The sequence below is a fragment of the Macaca nemestrina genome, chromosome 4 (assembly GCF_043159975.1).
Source record: "Macaca nemestrina isolate mMacNem1 chromosome 4, mMacNem.hap1, whole genome shotgun sequence".
NCBI classification, from domain to species: Eukaryota; Metazoa; Chordata; class Mammalia; order Primates; family Cercopithecidae; genus Macaca; species Macaca nemestrina.
In genome coordinates, this window is record NC_092128.1 from 103,816,184 (window position 1) to 103,835,966 (window position 19,783).

The window sequence follows — 19,783 nt, forward strand, 5'->3', positions numbered from 1 at the left end:
TTTGATGCTATTCATTCATTCAATAAATACTTTTGGTTCTAGTGGATACGAGGGGCTATCAGGGATGGAGAGGCATGGTAAATAAAACATAATGGCAGTTGTTACAGAGTTTTCATGTGAATATAGTGATACTTTCAACCATTTTGGTCCTCTTGGTGATAATTCATATTGCTAATTTAGAACTACAGTTTGACATAGTTTCTTGTTTTCATGATGGTTCAATTTAGTTAAACAGATATTTTTGGAGCACCAACGTGTAAGAGACTGTGCTCAATGCTATGAGCTAGAGAATGAAAAGAAAATTAGCTTCTCTTTAAGGACTTATGATGTAAGGGCATTTAGGGCAGGGTTATTTTACTTGGAGTATTTGGCTGATGGGGCTGGGTGAGAGGGAATACTATGTTTATTTAGCAGACATACACTGAGGAGTTCTTTTGGATATCTTGTTTATGAATTTATACTTAATTCTAGAGGTACTAGAATATCTTGGGAGTTTTAGAGTGGGTTGATAACGTGATTGCATTTGTATATTAAGATGAATATTTTGGTATATTTGTCTCTATGACTTCTACTAAACATACGGTATTTTTTTTTTTTTTTTTTTTTTTTTTTGAGACGGAGTCTCACGCTGTTGCCCAGGCTGGAGTGCAGTGGCGCGATCTCGGCTCACTGCAAGCTCCGCCTCCCGGGTTCCCGCCATTCTCCTGCCTCAGCCTCCGGAGTAGCTGGGACTACAGGCGCCCGCCACCGCGCCCGGCTAATTTTTTGTATTTTTAGTAGAGACGGGGTTTCACTGTGGTCTCGATCTCCTGACCTTGTGATCCGCCCGCCTCGGCCTCCCAAAGTGCTGGGATTACAGGCTTGAGCCACCGCGCCCGGCCTAACATACGGTATTTTAACTACTTCCCTTAGAAGAAACCAAAGAAATTTAAGAGACCAAACAATGGCTAAATTGCACATTGAAGTCTGTGATAGGAATGGACAGTTCAGGAAATTTAATGTCATAATTATCCCTAATTCATTTTGATTTGCCTTTTAAAACCTTGTAAGTTTAAATCATGTTGAAACTCAGCTGATAATTTCCTGGCTTTAGTTTTTTTTTTTTTTTTTTCTACAACATTAATTAATTGGTCACAGTGAGTTCACTGTAAACTAAGTTTTTTTTCTTGTTTCTTCTTTTGATATGCTAATGATTTAAGATTAACAGAGTTGATAATATGTAAAAAGCAAATAGCTTTGAAGTTAATGCTTTATGAGACTGATGTTATTGCAAGTGAGGAATATTTATACAAAATAAAGTATTTAATTTTTTTGGTTTTTTAATATTTTTGGAGTATTCTCTGGGGTCTTGTCCTGATTGGCTATTACCTTGAGTAGTTTACCTTACTTTGAAACTGGTTATATTTTTTAAATTTATGTCTCAAAGTTATAGTCATTCTTTAATAATTTTTCTTTTGGATAAAGGAGAAGAAAGGAATGCTGAAGTATACGGGCTCTTCTGTATGATGTTGTCTGTCTTGTCTTTCTTGTTAACAGTCATCCTGTTATTCGGGTGGGGGAAGGGAGAGAGAGGAAGAGAGAGAATATGAATGTGAGTATGTGTGTGTGTTGGGGTTGTGGTTGTGCAAACAGAGGCAGCTCATTCCCCATTCCCAGATTCTGGCACACTCACAGTATTCTTCTTTAGAGATTTCAATTGTTAGCATGTTAAGAAAATTACTATTTTGAGTAAAGTTAACTTAAAATAGGCAGAAAATCATTTGAACAGCCAACAGTTCCCACAGACCTAAGTTCCGAGAGTCTTCTCATAGTTTTTAAAGTCTTAACTGCCCCCCACCCATTTTTGGCAAAAAAGATGAATTTCTGAGTGTGTATGTATGTGTGTATATATATGTGTGTGTGTGTGTGTATATATGTGTGTGTGTGTGCATGCACTCTTCCTCACATTAAATTTTATCCATTTTTCTCTGAAGGAATTTTTTCCCTTTATTTTTAAGTTTTTCAATTTTAAGTTTGGTCTATAAGGAATAGAATAACCCAGTAATATCAATTACTTAACATTTAGTGAATGCTTACTAGGTACTAGGCAGTATGTATTTTAATTGTATTTAATCCTTATTGCAGTATCATGTAATATTCTCTTCTATTAGTTTACAGATGAAGAAACTGATAGAGCTCCCAGTGGTCTGGGATAAGGATGCAGCAAACTTGTCCTCAAGTTGTGGCTTTGCCATCAGTTCTAATGAGCATGTCATCTTCATCACCAGTGTCTCTCTGCACCCTGTCCCTCCCCTCCCAACACCTTCCACACACGTCTTTTTAAATCCATATTTCTCTGCATGGTGTTCCATCTGCTTTTGCTTCTCTAATTGCTTGGCAAACTCTTTCTCAACCTGCAAGACCCAGTGTTCTGAAGCTTTTAATCATCCTCCCATAGCCTTTTAAATTACTTTAATATATCTCTGTTCTTACATTGTTGTACTATTTAATTAACTCCCATATTCACCCAACTTTCTGAGAGTAGCGACTGTGTCTCTCCTAGCACATACAAGGTGTACAATGAATGTTCATGGAATTTGTTGAATGAATATGAGTTATGGAAAATGTTATCAAAACTTCCATGATTGTTGCATCTGACAAAATAATTCACCCAGTATTTTGTGGATGCAAGCAATAATATAATGTTTAGGGCCTTCTTTTAAACTCTAGAATTGCATTCATATTGAACCCATCACATATAATGCTAATTTAATCAATGGTTGTAATTTTCTTATATTATGTTATTAACCTTGTTCACAGTTTAGGGGAAAAGACTGTGATAAATAGCTTGACAGAACACTTAGTAATGGTCTTTGTGAGGCAATTAAAGTTTGCTATTAAAATTAGACACATTAAAATGTCAAAAGACAAGTTCATAGGAGAAGTTAATATGTAGACTTAAATTTTATTTTCTTGTATCTTAAAGCAATTAGTCTCATGAGGCTATTTATTGGAGTAACACTTGATTTATAGTTGAGAATTTGTGTAACTTTCCCTGGTACATCATTTAAAATATTAGCTATTTAGCTCAACATATGCATTCTGTTTATTCATTTCTTCTGTTTGCTTCAGGTTTTAAAATGTATTTATTTATGCCTAAGATTTTAAACTTAGAATCTAATTGGATATTGCATTATTATTAGGCACTAATTATCTTTAGAATGTTCAAACAGAAACAGAATGTGAGGGAGAGAGTAATAAGAAAGAAGCTAGCTATTCTTTCAACTAATTAACAATTATTAGTTACTAAGCACAGCCAAATAGTAGCATGTATCTCAAAACTATGGTAGTAGTTTTATTTGCATGATGATATGAGTGAAAAGTACAAAAATGATATTTAATGGCAAATTTACAATCCAGCAAGCTCTAGATATCCATCTACTCTTTGTTTTTAAGGCAGTATCTGTTAGAATCCTACTCTGAATATTTTTATGTCTTTGTTCATAGCAAACATGTTGTATCATTTTTGAGGTAGGTTTGCAATAAAGATTAATGTGTTAGTGTTTCAGTCTTTCTGTAACAATAACAATTTTTTTTTTCTGTGCCTGCGTAAAATGAGCAAAATGAGCGGAAGTTCCACAGACTTTTGGACTCTTCTGTTCTTATGTATCAGTCTCTTGATGTTTCCTGTCTGCCTTTTTGACTACCTATACAGCTGTTTTTTGTGTATTTTTCAGACTTGGAGAAAGACCAAATATTTTTGACAGCTGCATGCTGAACTGCATATATGCTTGGCCATAGGTCACGTTCGCATTTCTTCACTTGTATTTTTACTCAATGTGTAAAAGAAATATGAGCATAGAGAGATTCAAAAAACATGTAGCATGCTGAGTAATGGTAGTTTTCTTTCATGTTTGCCACACCACTTACTCTGCTGCATATATTCCACAGGAAGACAAAGACAGAGAAATGGAGGATCTGGCATTCAGGACTGCCCTCCATGAGGCCCTTGTTGCCATAATAATGAAGGATGGAACATGTTCTGGGTCATGCATGGTAGAAAGAACTTCTGGGCAGGGGGGCACACACACACACACACACACACACACTCCTACACTTCATGAATAGATTATAATTTTCATGAATAGATTATAGTTTAATAGAGAAGACTTAAATTTAGCTGTCTGATTAACATTTAGTTGATTACCAGTTTATGCATCATGTTAAAGCTTTGACTATATGATATTTTAATGCCAGAAAATGAGACATACTATTTAATAAATGTTCATGATATGAAGCCACCATAATGGAACTTTTCTGCCTCTACCCACTCCCCGCAACCCCACAGGCATGAATTTCTTTTTGCCTTTGAAAATGAAAAATAATTGATTTTTAAAATTCTCTCAAATTGATCTTGGTCAGTTCTTTCTCAATTTGTTTCCAGATCTTACAAGTAATATTTCAAATCACAACAGTTGTTTTTCTCTTATTGTGCTCAAAATGACTAGAATAAAATCCAGATTTTAAATTCTGGTGAAATCTCCTAGTTTTTTCCTATTTAAAAATTATTTTTTCTTGTATGGTTTCAGCATAATTTTTGAGGAGACATTGTTAAGATATTGTCATCTTTTCAATTTGTGCTTTTATGGTTCATGGTCTGTTGGTGAAACATGACCCATTGCACTGTGGATCAAGTATAACTGCCTCTGCATCTTTTTCTGTGTTCCTTTTCCGTCCAATAATTTCCCTCTACTTTTACGTTTGACTGCTATTCACTCTGCCCATCTTTTGCAGTCCAGGGTGCATCCTATCTGTCATGAAACCTTTTCTGGGAATTTTATCGTAATGAAGTTCTTTGATTTTCAGCAGCATTTAGTCTGTTTTACACCACTTAGATTTTGTATGTTAATGCATATTATTTTAACAAATGGATATGAATTTTCCCTCCCAGGGTTTCAGTGTATTATAATGGAGCCAGATGGATTCCTATTTGAATATTACTTGTCACTTTCTAATTCTTTGACATTAGACAACTTGTTTAAGTTCTGTGGGTTTCAGTCTTCTCATGTATAAAATGGGACTATTGTCTACTTTTTAGAGTTATTAAAAATTATGACTAATAATGCCATTTAAATGTTTAACAGAAGGCCAAAAATGTAACAGGTGCTCAGTAAATGGCAGTAGTAGTTAATATTGCTGTTTTTCTATATTTCTTACAGCTCCTGATATAATACTGAGCATGTGGTAAAGACTCTTTGAGTATGGTTCATGGCAAGGTCATTTAAATAGCTTCTGAAATCCCATTGCTTTTGTGAAGGCTTCCTGTTGGCTCTGTTCTGTCAGAATGACAAAACTTCCATGGCTTTTTCTGGACTGTTCTTTCTATTCCCATTATCTGTAAGGGGAGCCTTTGGTATGTATTCTGAAGTGGTTTCCAAAACAGTGATTTGAAGGATTTATTTATTTATTTTTGAGTAATGTTTTGGATCAATCCCTACATTTTTCTAAACATCAGTAGCCAAGATTGTAATAAATAAAGCATTTTTCACATACTTTGTATGCAGTGTGAAACACATGGAATAAAATCTCAGCCAATCTGAGGTACAGCTGAATAAATTATTTTGCCTAGCTTACTTCAGCTCAACAGACATTTATTAATGTATCTCCTATGTGCCAGGCATTTTATAGTTGCTGGATTTACAAAGATGAGTAAGATAGGGTTTCTGCCTTTGCATTAGTCCAGGGCAAATGAGAGACACAAAAACAGATCATTTCAATAGATGATGTATTCTAACATGGAGGTGGAATGGGGGCTCTGTGGGATCTCACATGGAGGGTGATTGAAGCGGAATGAGAAGACTTATGGGAAGATACGAGTCTTAGCCTGTGATGTCTCTCAGAGGAAAAATGCACTGATCACTTGATTCAGGGACAGAGACCTGACACAAAGTGACTTCAGTATCTACAGGAATGAATTGCCTGCAGAGTTCAGAGGAAGATTTGGCTCCAGGTGAGGCCTGATGCACTGGCTCAAACAGTGTCTACCATGGCTCTCTCTTTTTTTATTTTTATTTTATTTTTTATTATACTTTATGTTCTAGGGTACATGTGCACAACGTGCAGGTTTGTTACATATGTATACATGCGCCATGTTGGTGTGCTGCACCCATTAACTTGTCATTTACATTAGGTATATCTCCTAATGCTATCCCTCTCCGCTGCCCCCACCCCACAACAGGCCCTGGTGTGTGATGTTCCCCTTCCTGTGTCCAAGTGTTCTCACTGTTCAGTTCCCACCTGTGAGTGAGAACATGCAGTGTTTGGTTTTCTGTTCTTGCAATAGTTTGCTGAGAATGATGGTTTCCAGCTGCATCCTTGTCCCTAAAAAGGACACAAACTCATCCTTTTTTATGGCTGCATAGTGTTCCATGGTGTATATGTGCCACATTTTCTTAATCCAGTCTGTCATTGATGGACATTTGGGCTGGTTCCAAGTCTTTGCTATTGTGAATAGTGCCGCAATAAACATATGTGTGCATGTGTCTTTATAGCAGCATGATTTATAATCCTTTGGGTATATCCCCAGTAATGGGATGGCTGGGTCAAATGGTATTTCTAGTTCTAGATCCTTGAGGAATCACCACGCTGCCTTCCACAATGGTTGAACTAGTTTACAGTCCCACCAACAGTGTAAAAGTGTTCCTCTTTCTCCACATCCTCTCCAGCACCTGTTTTTTCCTGACTTTTTAATGATTGCCATTCTAACTGGTGTGAGATGGTATCTCATTATGGTTTTGATTTGCATTTGTCTGATGGCGAGTGATGATGAACATTTTTTCTGTGTCTGTTGGCTGTATGAATGTCTTCTTTTGAGAAGTGTCTGTTCATATCCTTTGCCCACCTTTTGATGGGGTTGTTTGTTTTTTTCTTGTATATTTGATTGAGTTCTTTGTAGGTTCTGGATATTAGCCCTTTGTCAGATGAGTAGATTGCAAAAATGTTCTCCCATTCAGTAGGTTCTCTGTTCACTGTGATGGTAGTTTCTTTTGCTGTGCAGAAGCTCTTTAGTTTAATGAGATCCCATTTGTCAATTTTGGCTTTTGTTGCCATTGCTTTTGGTGTTTTAGACATGAAGTCCTTGCCCATGCCTATGTCCTGAGTGGTATTGCCTACGTTTTCTTCTAGGGTTTTTTATGGTTTTAGGTCTAACATTTAAGTCTCTAATCCATCTTGAATTAATTTTTGTATAAGGTATAAGGAAGCGATCCAGTTTCAGCTTTCTACCTGTGGCTAGCCAGTTTTCCCAGCACCATTTATTAAACAGGGAATCCTTTCCCCATTTCTTGTTTTTGTCAGGTTTGTCAAAGATCAGATGGCTGTAGATGTGTGGTATTATTTCTGAGGGTTCTGTTCTGTTCCACTGGTCAATAGCTCTGTTTTGGTACCAGTACCATGCTGTTTTGGTTACTGTAGCCTTGTAGTATAGTTTGAAGTCAGGTAGCATGATGCCTCCAGCTTTGTTCTTTGGCTTAGGATTGTCTTGGCAATGCAGGCTCTTTCTTGGTTCCATATGAACTTTAAAGTAGTTTTTTCCATGTTTGTGAAGAAAATCATTGGTAGCTTAATGGGGATGGCACTGAATCTATAAACTACCTTGGGCAGTATGGCCATTTTCATGATATTGATTCTTCCTGTCCATGAGCATGGAATGTTCTTCCATTTGTTTGTGTCCTCTTTTATTTCACTGAGCAGTGGTTTGTAGTTCTCCTTGAAGAGGTCCTTCACATCTCTTGTAAGTTGGATTCCTAGGTATTTTATTTTCTTTGAAGCAATTGTGAATGGGAGTTCACTCATGATTTGGCTCTCTGTTTGTCTGTTATTGGTGTATAAGAATGCTTGTGATTTTTGCACATTGATTTTGTATCTTGAGACTTTGCTGAAGTCGCTTATCAGCTTAAGGAGATTTTGGGCTGAGACAATGGGGTTTTCTAAATATACAGTCTTGTCATCTGCAAACAGGGACAATTTGACTTCCTCTTTTCCTAATTGAATACCCTTGATTTCTTTCTCTTGCCTGGTTGCCCTAGCTAGAACTTCCACCACTATGTTGAATAGGAGTGGTGAGAGAGGGTATCCCTGTCTTGTGCCAGTTTTCAAAGGGAATTTTTCCAGTTTTTGCCCATTCAGTATGATATTGGCTGTGGGTTTGTCATAAATAGCTCTTATGATTTTGAGATACATTCCATCAATAGCGAATTTATTGAGAGTTTTTAGCATGAAAGGCTGTTGAATTTTGTCGAAGGCCTTTTCTGCATCTCTTGAAATAATCACGTGGTTTTTGTCTTTGGTTTTGTTTATATGCTGGATTACGTTTATTAATTTGCGTATGTTGAACCAACCTTGCATCCCAGGGATGAAGCCCACTTGATCATGGTGGATAAACTTTTGGATGTGCTGCTTGATTCGGTTTGTCAGTATTTTATTGAGGATTTTTGCATCGATGTTCATCAGGGTTATTGGTCTAAAATTCTCTTTTTTTGTTGTGTCTCTGCCAGGCTTTTGGTATCTGGATGATGTTGGCCTCATAAAATGAGTTAGGGAGGATTTGCTCTTTTTCTATTGATTGGAATAATTTCAGAAGGAATAGTACCAGCTCCTCCTTGTACCTCTGGTAGAATTCTGCTGTGAATCTGTCTGGTCCTGGACTTTTTTTGGTTGGTAGGCTATTACCATGGCTCTCTCTTAACTGTGCTTTTGGAAAAGCCAAATGGCCTCTGTGATTCCATACCGTATGTTCCTCATTCATTACTCACCAGGGAAGAGTAACTTTTCCTCTAGTTCCAGCTCAAATTAGGGATTTCATTTTTCTCTCATTGGCTGTAAATTATCCTGAACCAGTCACTGTTGACTACTGGGGTACTAATTGGTTTACATAAGTCAGGGCCTTGTCTCAAGCTTAGAGTGAGGTCCATCTCACCCAAACCTTATGGCTGAGCATGAGGAGAGGAGAACGGATGACTTGTGGGAAGCTAGCAAATGTTTGCTAGATGAGGGGGAGAAAAGTTAAATGACCTTTGGAGGAAAGAAAATTTTGTAAACAAAAGGAAGGAAGCATGCATCATCATGATGTGTGTGGGAAATAGCAAGCAGTTAAACGTTAATACAACATGTAGTATAAGAGTTAGAAAATAATTATGGAAATAATAATCTGTTTGGGTATTTTCCATTGTTAGGTCTAGTTTCCATACGTTATTTAATTCTCACAAGTTACTGAAGTAGTTACTCCATCTTGCAGATAAGGAAACTTGAGTCTAAGCCCACAGCTAATAATTGGTGGAGCTGGACTCAAACCTGGATTATTTGGCCTCAGAGCCAGCCCACTTGGACTTTAATATCTTAAGTATTCTTCTCTGTGTTGCTAGAGTTTCAGGAAATAGGACCTCTTCTACTATGCTGTATTAGGCTGTTCTCACATTGCTATAAAGAAATACCCATGACTGGTAATTTATAATTGGCTCACGGTTCTGCAGGCTCTACAGGAAGCATGATGCTGGCATCTGCTTGGCTTCTGGGGTGGCCTCAGGAAACTTACAATCACAGTGGAAGGCAAAGGGGGAGCACGCATGTCACATAGTGAGAGCAGGAGCAAGAGAGAGAGGGGGGAGGTGCTACACACTTTTAAACAACAAGATGTCGTGAAAAGTCACTCACTATCATGAGAACAGTACCAAGGGGATGATGCTAAACCATTCATGAAGGACCACCCTCATGATCCAATCACCTCCCTCCCTCCAGGTCCCACCTCCAACATTGGAGATTACAATTTGACATGAGATTTGGACAGGGACACAGATCCAAACCATATCATATGCTAACAGGCCAGGTTTTCTCTGGGGTTCAGACTTTCTTCAGGCCTTAGTTCTTCATCCTATCATGCTAAGGTAGTGGTTCTGAAACTTTAGCATGCACCATAGTAGTCTCTAGGCTTGTTAAAAACTAGCATTTCTGGGCTCTGTGACCAGAGTTTGTGATAAGGTAGGCCTAGATTGGTATCTTAGAATTGGCATTGCTGAGAAGTGCCTAGGTGATGCAAATGGTGCTGGTCTGGGGGCCACATTCTGAAGACCACTTCTTTGAGGTCTTTGGGAGACTGAAGATTTGTGGTACAATGATACTACATATTGAAATGAACACAAATTTTATTGGTATTTCTGCTTGCAAGTACACGTTTTGAGCTTATTGTCTTCAATAACACAGATATCAAGAGTATTATTTTGGTTACCGTAATATCCTCCACCGTAGGTCAAGGTCATTGCATAAATATTTCATATCTTAATAGAAAATGTATCAACATTTGTATTTACATACAAAATGTATATATTTACACTTAATTTTTAAAAACTTTTGTTGTGAAAAAGTATATAGAAAAAGTAACATGAACACCCATATTTCCACATCAACCATTGTAAATATATATGTATTTATACACATTTTTTTGATGAACCATTCGAAAGTGAGTTACACATCTTGCACCTCTTTACCATAAATATGTCAGCACACATCTCCCAATGAGAATATTTCACAACGCCATGATCACACTTAAGAAAATTAGCAATAATTCCTTAATGTTATCAAACCTGCAGTCATATTCAAATTCCCCCAGTTGTCCCAATATCTTTCGTATACCTGTTATTTTTGGTACCAGGGTTCAGTTAAGTGAAACTAAATTTTAATAGACAGCAATGCGGGATGGATCTTTAGGCTCAGATTCTGGTTCCCTGTTATTTAAGATCCAGGTTTGGTTGCTTTAACAAAGGCTCGACTTAATGATGTCTGCAATAAGAAAGATGTTTGGCCAGGTGCGGTGGCTTAATGCCTGTAATTCCAGCACTTTGGAAGGCCGAGGTGAGCGGATCACATGAGGTCAGAAGTTCAAGACCAGCCTGGCCAACATGGTGAAACCTCATCTTTACTAAAAATACAAAAATCAGTCAGGGGTGGTGGCGTGCTTGTAATCTTGGTTATTTGGGAGGCTGAGGCAGGAGGATTGCTTGAACCCGGGAGGAGGAGGTTGCAGTGAGCCAAGATCGTGCCACTGCACTCACTCCAGCCTGGGCGAGGGGCGAGACTCTGTCTCAAAAAAAAAAAAAAAAAAAAAAAAAAAATTATTTCTGTCACATTTAACCATCTTAAACAAAGCGTTATTTTGAATGGCCGTGTGTCTCACGATAATTCATGATTCTACTACTAAAGAAAGAATGACTGTTGGGGGCAGCAGTTAGCATGTCTGCCAAAAGTTCTTTTTTGCAAAAAAAAGAGCTATACCAAACTATATTAAATCCACTTAATAATGACATTTCTCTTTTTGAGATATATAGGGTTCATAATTGCTCTTATGCTAACTGAGCCCAGACAGATGTTCTTTTTTGAATTATTTGATACGTGTTTTATAGATGTTCTCTTTTATTTTTGTTAGGGCATTAGCTGTCATTGCTCACAGCTGACAGTGCCTTCGCCCCCTTTCTAATTTACCACTTTTTTTTTTTCTGGGCTAGGGAAGCAGGTAATAATAACCCTCTTAATAATGCTGTAATTTATTCTGTGTCTTATGTGTGCTATACTGTGTTAGGGACTTTGACATCTTACCTCTAACTTCGGAACTCTTTTTCTCAGCATTATTGACATATGATTGATAAATAAAAATTGTATATATTCAAGGTGTACAATGTGGTGTTCTGATATACATATACGTTGTGTAATGATTACCAGAATCAAGCTAATTAACATATAAATCACTTCTCATAATTATCTTCTTTTTTCTGTGGTGAGAACAAAAATCTACTCACTTAGCAAATTTCAAGTGTCCATTATTATTCACTGTAATCACTGTGCTGTGCATTAGGTCTCCAGAACGTATTCATATTATAACTGCAAGTGTATATCGTTTGACCAATATTTCCTCATTTTCCCCATCCCTGAACCCTGGTAAGCACCCTGCTACTCTCTGTTTCTATGAATTTGACTTTTAAAAAATATTCCACATAGGAGTGAGATCATGTAGTGTTTGTCTTTTGTTGTCTGGCTTATTTCATTTAGCATAGTGTTCTCTAGGTTCATCCACGTTGTTGTAAATGGCAGGAGTTCTTTCTTTTTTTCTAACATGTGAGGTGATATCTCATTGTGGTTTTTGTTTTACATTTCCCTGATAATTAGTGATGTTGAGCACCTTTTCATATACCTGTTGGCCATTTGTATATCTTATCTGGAAAAATGTCTATTCTTGTCCTTTACCCATTTTTGAATTGGTTTATTTGTTTTTTTGTTATTGAGTTGTGTGAGCTTCTTATATATTTTAGAGACTAATTGCTTATCAGATACATGGTTTGCAAATATTTTCTCCCATTATGTGCTTTTTATTGATTGTTTTCTTTGCTGTGCAGAAAATTTTTAGTTTGATGTAGTCCTCCCCCTTCTTTTTGTTTTGCTTGTACTTTTGGTGTCCTATCCAAAAAATCATTGCCAAGACCAATGCCATGAAGCTTTTCACCATATGTTTACCTTCCGGGAGTTTTGCAGCTTCAGATCTTAGGTTTAAATCTTAAACTACTTTGAGTGGATTTTGATTGTATAGTGTAGATAAGGATCCTTTTTTTTTTTTTTGGTATAGTGTAAGATAAGGATCTTTTTTTTTGTGTGTGTGTGTAGTGTAAGATAAGATCCTTTTTTTTTTTTTTTGCATGTGGATATCCAGTTTTCCCAGCACCACTTATTGAAGAGACTATTCTTTCACCATTGTGTATTCTTGGTGCCTTTGCTGAAGATTAACTGATAACCTTGGAGCTCTTATGCAAATATACTTAATTTACAAATGAGAAGGCTGAAGCTACAGGAATATCAGTAACTTGTTTATAAAAACGACAATTGTTAGAACCATAATTAAAATAAGAATTGATGCCCTTAGTGGGACCTGGGAATCCTACCTTTGAAAATTTGCATGATTTTTATTACAAAGACCTTGCAGCATTTATTTCGACTACTTAGAGGCATTTTTATACTTATACATTTTTGTTGATTGCAGACAGGTAGGTTTGCCAAATAGCTAGATGAGATTCTTTTTGTCTGATTGTGTCTCTGTGAATACATGTGTACAGCATGCATACACATACAGCATACATATAAACTCACATCTTTTTTGGAAACTTTTAATAGTATAGTGGATAAGGATAACATTAAAAAACAAAGCTTAGGCTGGGCGTGGAGGCTCATGCCTGTAGACCCAGCACTTTGGAAGGCCATGGTGGGCGGATCTTGAGGTCAAGAGATCGAGACCATCCTGGCCAACATTGTTGAAACCCTAAAAATACAAAATAATACTACTAAATACTACAAAAATACAAAAATTAGCTGGGCGTGGTGGCGCCCATAGTCCCAACTACTTGGGAGGCTGAGGCAGGAGGATCACTGGAATCTAGGAGGCAGAGGTTGTGGTGAGCTGAGATCATGCCACTGCACTCCAGCCTGGCCAGAGAGTGAGACTCTGTCTCAAAGACAAAAAAAACAAAACAAAAAAACCCCCCAAAAAACATTAACAACAACAAAAACAAAGCTTAAAACAGTAACTGTAAAGCCTACTATACATTATGAAAGAATCTGAGTATTGAGAGAATACTTTTCAAACAGCATTAATATAAACAATTTTTATCTCTCTAAAGAGAGATTCCTGAATGGTTCAGATGTATGTTTAGTGAACATTCATTCGCAGACAATATTCATCCTAGAACATCTTTCAGACTATTTAAGGTTGATAAATCTATTGTATTAGTTGAGATGGGTTAGAGTATAGTGCAGTAATAAGCACTGCAAAACTCGGTTTGCTCTCTCTCTTTTTTCTTTCTTTTTAGCCTCCTTTGGTGATATGTTTTCTTTTTAAAAGTTGCTTAGCTGTATGATTGTCCTTAGACAGATACAACAAGAAGAGTATCATCTATTTCTATGCAATTTGATATTTTTTGAGCTCTTTTTAAAATCTAAGTATACTATTTAAGATTGTCACTGATATTCAAGGTGATATAGAATAGTTATTATAGTACTTATTGTATATGGTGTATGAGCTAGAGATGACAAGGCACAAGACTGGCCTTTTATTTATTCCCTTAATGAGTAACTTAATTTTCCTCTAACATAAGTTTTTCCTATGTAATACATTATAAGATATACTAATCACACTAGCAGGACATGAAAGGTTATAGTCACTAGATCTTTCTCAGATTAGGGATACTAAACTGTATCATAGAAATCATCATCATTTCCATCATCTCAGTAAATTTTAAGAACTGTGAATATTGTACTTAATATTGATAGACTAATGGTAGAAGACACCGCAGAATCAGTCTATAGTTGAGGGCAATCAGGGATTAGTATTTTTCACTATTAGTAATTTTCACACCCAATGCTGCTTAATGCTATGATTTATGTAAAATTGGTGCCTAAGACATACTTGTTGTAGATAGTGATTAATAAAAATATTATATTTATAAAAAGAATAGGCCATCTAATTTTCTCTAATTCTTCTTTAGGTCGAGATTTAATTTGCATCCAGTCTATGGATGGGATGCTGATGGTATTTGAGCAGGAGAGCTATGCTTTTGGAAGATTTCTCCCTGGCTTTCTTCTGCCTGGTCCTCTTGCCTACAGTTCCCGTACAGATTCCTTCATTACTGTCTCTTCCTGCCGACAAGTGGAAAGTTATAAGTAAGTTTGGATGTTAAATCTTTGCAATCATGATTTTTTGGTGTGTTTGTTGCTGACTAATTTTTGTCCACAAAGGGCTTCAATATCACAAATGAAAAAGAGATTGGTTTCTTTGACAAAATGTGATCGTGGTGACTTAGACGATATCATTTACTATTGTAAAATATTTGAAAGGCAATATAGAGCAGTGGTTTGGGAGGCAGACCTGGATTGGAATCCTGATTTTACCACTCCAGATGTTTGATGGTTGCTGTCCTTATCCTGGCTCTAAAGGAGGTAATATTATTCATTTTGACAAGTTTGTTATAAGGATTAAATGTATGTCAAGTTACCACCCTGTAGAAAATGCTCAATGATTTTTGTCATTGTTCCTTGATGTAGTAAATAATTAAACACAATGTTGAGTGAAAAAAGCCAAATTGAAGATTTAGCTGTGGAATGCTTTTATAATAAAAAGGAATGTGTGTGACATAGGAAAACTACTGGCATGAACTGTTAATATGAATGTTAATACTTTTTTAAAAGAACAATTTGTAGTATAAGTGAAGTATGAAAATGATCCTAGGCAAATAGTTTATACTTATTTGCTAGAAATTCTTATTGGTCGTGGTAAATTGTGTATGAGAGAGACCGTTTTCTTCTCCACCAGCTAGATTTAAATAAAAGTCAAGGTTTTGAGTTTTTTGAGAGGAAGATTTTTATTGGCAGAGAGAATGGGGAAAAGAAAGTAGAAATTCATGCTGGGAAAAGAAATAGCCTTGGAGGGTTTCAGTGTCTTTAGTAGCTTTATTGTGTTACCTTACTGATGGCAACATTTAGATCTTTAAACATCTAAGCAGCACATCATTATAGCTTTTCAACATTATTTTTGGCCACATCATTTTTCCCAAGATGGGGAGAAGATATAAATTCATCAGGCAACAGATGTAAGTTTTTGTCTTCAAGTTTCAATGTTGTGTATATAACAAGTTAATGCAGTTTTCTCTTCATAAGTAGCTTTTTGCTTTTTGTAAATGACTAGGCATCTAGGGTTAAAACTCTGAAAATAAGTGAATGTTTGTGAGTAAGCAGAATTTCACTGATTTAGGAAGTGTATCATCATGTAATATTCCGTCTATAATTCTTATGGCTTTTGTCCAAAGGAGATGATTGAATGGTGGCATTGCTACTGGTAATAAATAAACTATTATATTTATTTTGAGAGGTTGGGAAAAATATCTGTATAGTTTACTCAAGCCTGCCAAACTTCAGCAATATTAGGAGATCTGCTTTTTAGCTTTCCACCCAGCTCTGTGCCTCACCTCCTGCCAAGTAGTGCTATGCTAGGGTCACAGTACAAATATTTAAACACCCAGTTACTTACTCTTTGAAATATGTGCATAGGAATTAATTTGATAATAACTCTAGGAGTGATTGGATAAAGAAGTAATGTGTAGATTTCCTTAATGTGTGAGTTTAATCTAACAGAAGCTCACATTGTTTTAACTGTGGTAATTCTCCAACATACCAATCTATTAAATTCATCTTTGTCTTAGACTAAAAAATGTACATGTTATCCATTATGTGGATCATTTATAATGGCAAAAATGCATGAGATATGAGATTATTGTGAAATGATGACAATCAAGAAGGTTTACAACATTAAGTAGTATGTTGTACTTATATATGCTTTCAACTTTGTAATAGATTATATTAAATGATAATCACTGCTGCATTTTTGGATTTGGAGAAAGCATGAAAACTATAAGTTTGTTCTTTTGAGGTTTTATTAAATCTGTCTATATTCGGTTAATAGAATATAATCAGTTAATAGAATAGGCTTTAACACATAACTCATTTTCATTTTTGATATTGATACCTTTCATTTCTTTAAACCCCACTTAATTATGTTCAAATAAAAACCAGTGAAGGCTCAGGGTCTCAAACTTCAGTGTGCGTAGGAGTCACCTGGACAGCCTGTTATAAAATGCACATTTACAGATGCTAGTCCCCAGTCCCCTAGATTTCTTTTAATAGGTTTGGGGATAAGACCCAGAAATCATCATTGTAAATTTTTACTCTAGGTGAATCGAATTCAGGGGCACACTTTGAGCACCATTTTTCTTTTGAAGTAAGAGAATTGTTTGCCCTTGAATTTTTTTTTTTTTTTTTAATAGAGACAGGGTCTCACTATGTTGCCCAGACTGGTCTTGAACTCTTGGGCTTAAGTGATCCTCCTACCTTGGCCTCCCAAAGTGCTGGGATTACTGGCATGAGCCATCACTTCTGGCCTGTTTGCCCTTTTTTGGGGGTAAGGGTAAGGGCCATGTATGTCCAAACTTTGATCATCTTTTATTCTCTTTTCTTATCCTTTGCCTTTCAGAGTTATTTAGTCAGTAATCTCTGCCCTTAATACTTTCTCTTATTCAGCCTTTCCTTCCCATTCCCATTGGTTCAGGCCTGTATTTTTTCACTTGGATTTCTATTTTTTTTTTCTCTCTAAACTTTGAAGGGTCCTTCTCATATCTTTTCTTTTAAAACACCTCTTTAAGCCAGAATAATTTTTATTTCTTACTAAAAAACCTAGACTTTTTTTTTTTTTTTTGAGACGGAGTCTCGCTCTGTCGCCCAGGCTGGAGTGCAGTGGTGCGATCTTGGCTCACTGCAACCTCTGTCTCCCGGGTTGAAACAATTGTCCTGCCTCAGCCTCCGGAGTAGCTGGGACTATAGGCGCATGCTGCCACGCCCGCTAATTATTTTTGTATTTTAGTAGAGACGGGGTTTCATTGTGTTGCCCAGGCTGGTCGCAAACTCCTGAGCTCAGGCAATCTACCCGCCTCGACCTCCCAAATTTCTGGGATTACAGGCATGAGCCACCACACCCAGCCTAGATTTTTTATAATTGACATTCAGTGCTTTTTATAATCCAGTCCCATTTTACCTCTATGATGTGAACTTTTGGACTTGGAAGTGACTTTTGAAGTTAACTGGTTCAACTGTCTTCCTTTTTTCACCTCCTAGATATATTACTGCCTAAAACACTGATGTTTGGCTGTCATGTATTGCCTTCTTATACTGACATTTTCCAGAGTATCTTGCATTATCAGGTTCTTGAGAGAGGAATCTGTCTTAAACATCTGTTCACTGACTGAATAATTCCATTTGTTTATTCAGTCATTCATTCAGCAAATATTTTTCAACAGGCTTGTGTGCTACATACTGTGCAAGGTACTGGAAATGTAGTCAAATAGACATGCCTCTTATCCTCAAGTAGAATTCAAGGAGGCGGGAAGTCAGATACTTCAGTCCATTTGTGATACAGGCTATAGCAGAGCTTTGCATAGGATGCTGAGGAGGCCTTGAGGTGGGACCTCCAAGAGTTGAATGTAGGGAGGTTCCCTAAAAGAGTCTATCTGCCATGGGTGTTATTTCTCTCCTGTCTGCTATACCCCTTCCCCAGCAACCCCTCAATAGCTCCTAATACATTACTAAGTAAATAATCAGCCTTAAATAAAGATTTAAAAGTATTTTTGTTGAATTTAATTGACTATTTTAAGAAGAAGTATTCTTCTCCAATCTTTGGCTCTGACCAAATGGAAATATTTGTAGTCTCCATATATGTTAAAGGCTTTTTTCTCTCTCTTTTTTTTTTTTTTTTTGCACATACTGTCTATCTCCTATGTCTGAAGTGCTCTTCCTTCTTTGTTTGCACATGGAAATTATGTCTAGAAGCCTTCCTGCTCCCCTTCAGTTCTTCCCTGACCTAGATGTAAGCAACATCTCCTTTTTCTCAATTTACATAGTAGTTTTTCAGTGCTTCCCTTAGGTATTACTCATGCTTTCACTGATAGCAAACATTTATTTGTTTTGCTCCTTGACTAAGCTCAGTACTCCTCAATGGCAGGAATTCTTATCCCCTGAAGTGCCTAGCACTGTACCTTGGTGAAAGTAGGTGTTTGATGAGAACTGACAAAAGAGTGAAAAGTGTATAAAGAAGGCTTCTGTTTTGTTACTGGCATCTTTCAGTGAAAAGGATTTGTCCTGGCATAGTCAAGAATTTAGGTATAGTTGAAATCAACATAATAATGCTCTGTATCTCAAGCTTCCATTTCTAGTAAAGCTCTCTGGGTTACATGTCAAGGTTCCAAAACTTCCTGCCACTCATTGAGGTGATAGTTATGTTTCATTTGAAAATAAATGATTTTGGAGGGTTTACTTTTGTGCTCTGTGATGCCTCAATCTGTGTTTTAGTTACTTGCTGCTGTTTTTACAATGCAATGCAATATGGAGTATTAAATTATGTGGTTGAGTTTGTTATTGGTGCACTACAGGACCTGTTAAGCATTTGTGGTTAGTGAGTTCAAAAGCACCACTGTTTACCTGCACTTGCTGTAGTTATGATTAGTGCCTTTCTGTTCTGAGGGACGTGTATGGCACTCTTTCATAAGATCTTGTTACATTGGCCCTGATTATTCTTTCAGCAGTCTCAACAAGGAAACTTTTTTGTGTAGCTTATGTTACTGAACACTTGAGTGGTAAGAAAAAAGACCCAAATATTTTATTTCAGAATTTCCAAATCTGCTTGGAATTGTTTGGTTTTGGAAATAGATTTTTATGTACTTTATTGGTCACAGTTAAGAGGAGTTAAGGAAGAACCAGAAAATAGATGCTCTTGTAAGTTTGTCATCATCTAATTTTGCTGTTAAGTAATAAAATACTTTTCTGAGTTGTCTTTTAGGAAGATAAATGGTTTGGATTTGGAAATCAGTAGTCAATTTTGGCTATGCCTCTGCCTGCTGTTTTAATGTTAATAAGGCCGCTTTACAGGCTCACTTATTTCTTAGATGAAATAATGACCATAGTTATATAAGAAGCTTCAAATAGCTCAAAGAGTTTTGGACCTTTGTAACAATCTCATGAACATCTATATTATCCCCTGGCAGGTTGGTTTCTGCAGGAAATGACCCACCTAAGTAATTCATTGCCTAGGGTTAGATCCATAGCAGGACAAGCTCTGGGATGATGTTTTAGTCACCAGCGCATACTATTTCTGTTGTTATGAATTGGGAATAGG

At 36.6% G+C, this 19,783-nt stretch overlaps 1 protein-coding gene across 4 annotated transcripts in view; it reads left to right on the forward strand.

Moving 5' to 3' along the window:
- LOC105475849 (Bardet-Biedl syndrome 9) overlaps positions 1–19,783 on the forward strand; it is a 555,557-nt gene that overhangs the window by 180,091 nt on the left and 355,683 nt on the right. For all 4 annotated transcript variants that reach the window (XM_011731402.3, XM_011731401.3, XM_011731400.2 and 1 more), the window contains one exon: positions 14,556–14,730. In XM_011731402.3, coding sequence (XP_011729704.2) covers positions 14,556–14,730 — 175 coding nt within the window. The remainder of the gene's footprint in view (positions 1–14,555; positions 14,731–19,783) is intronic.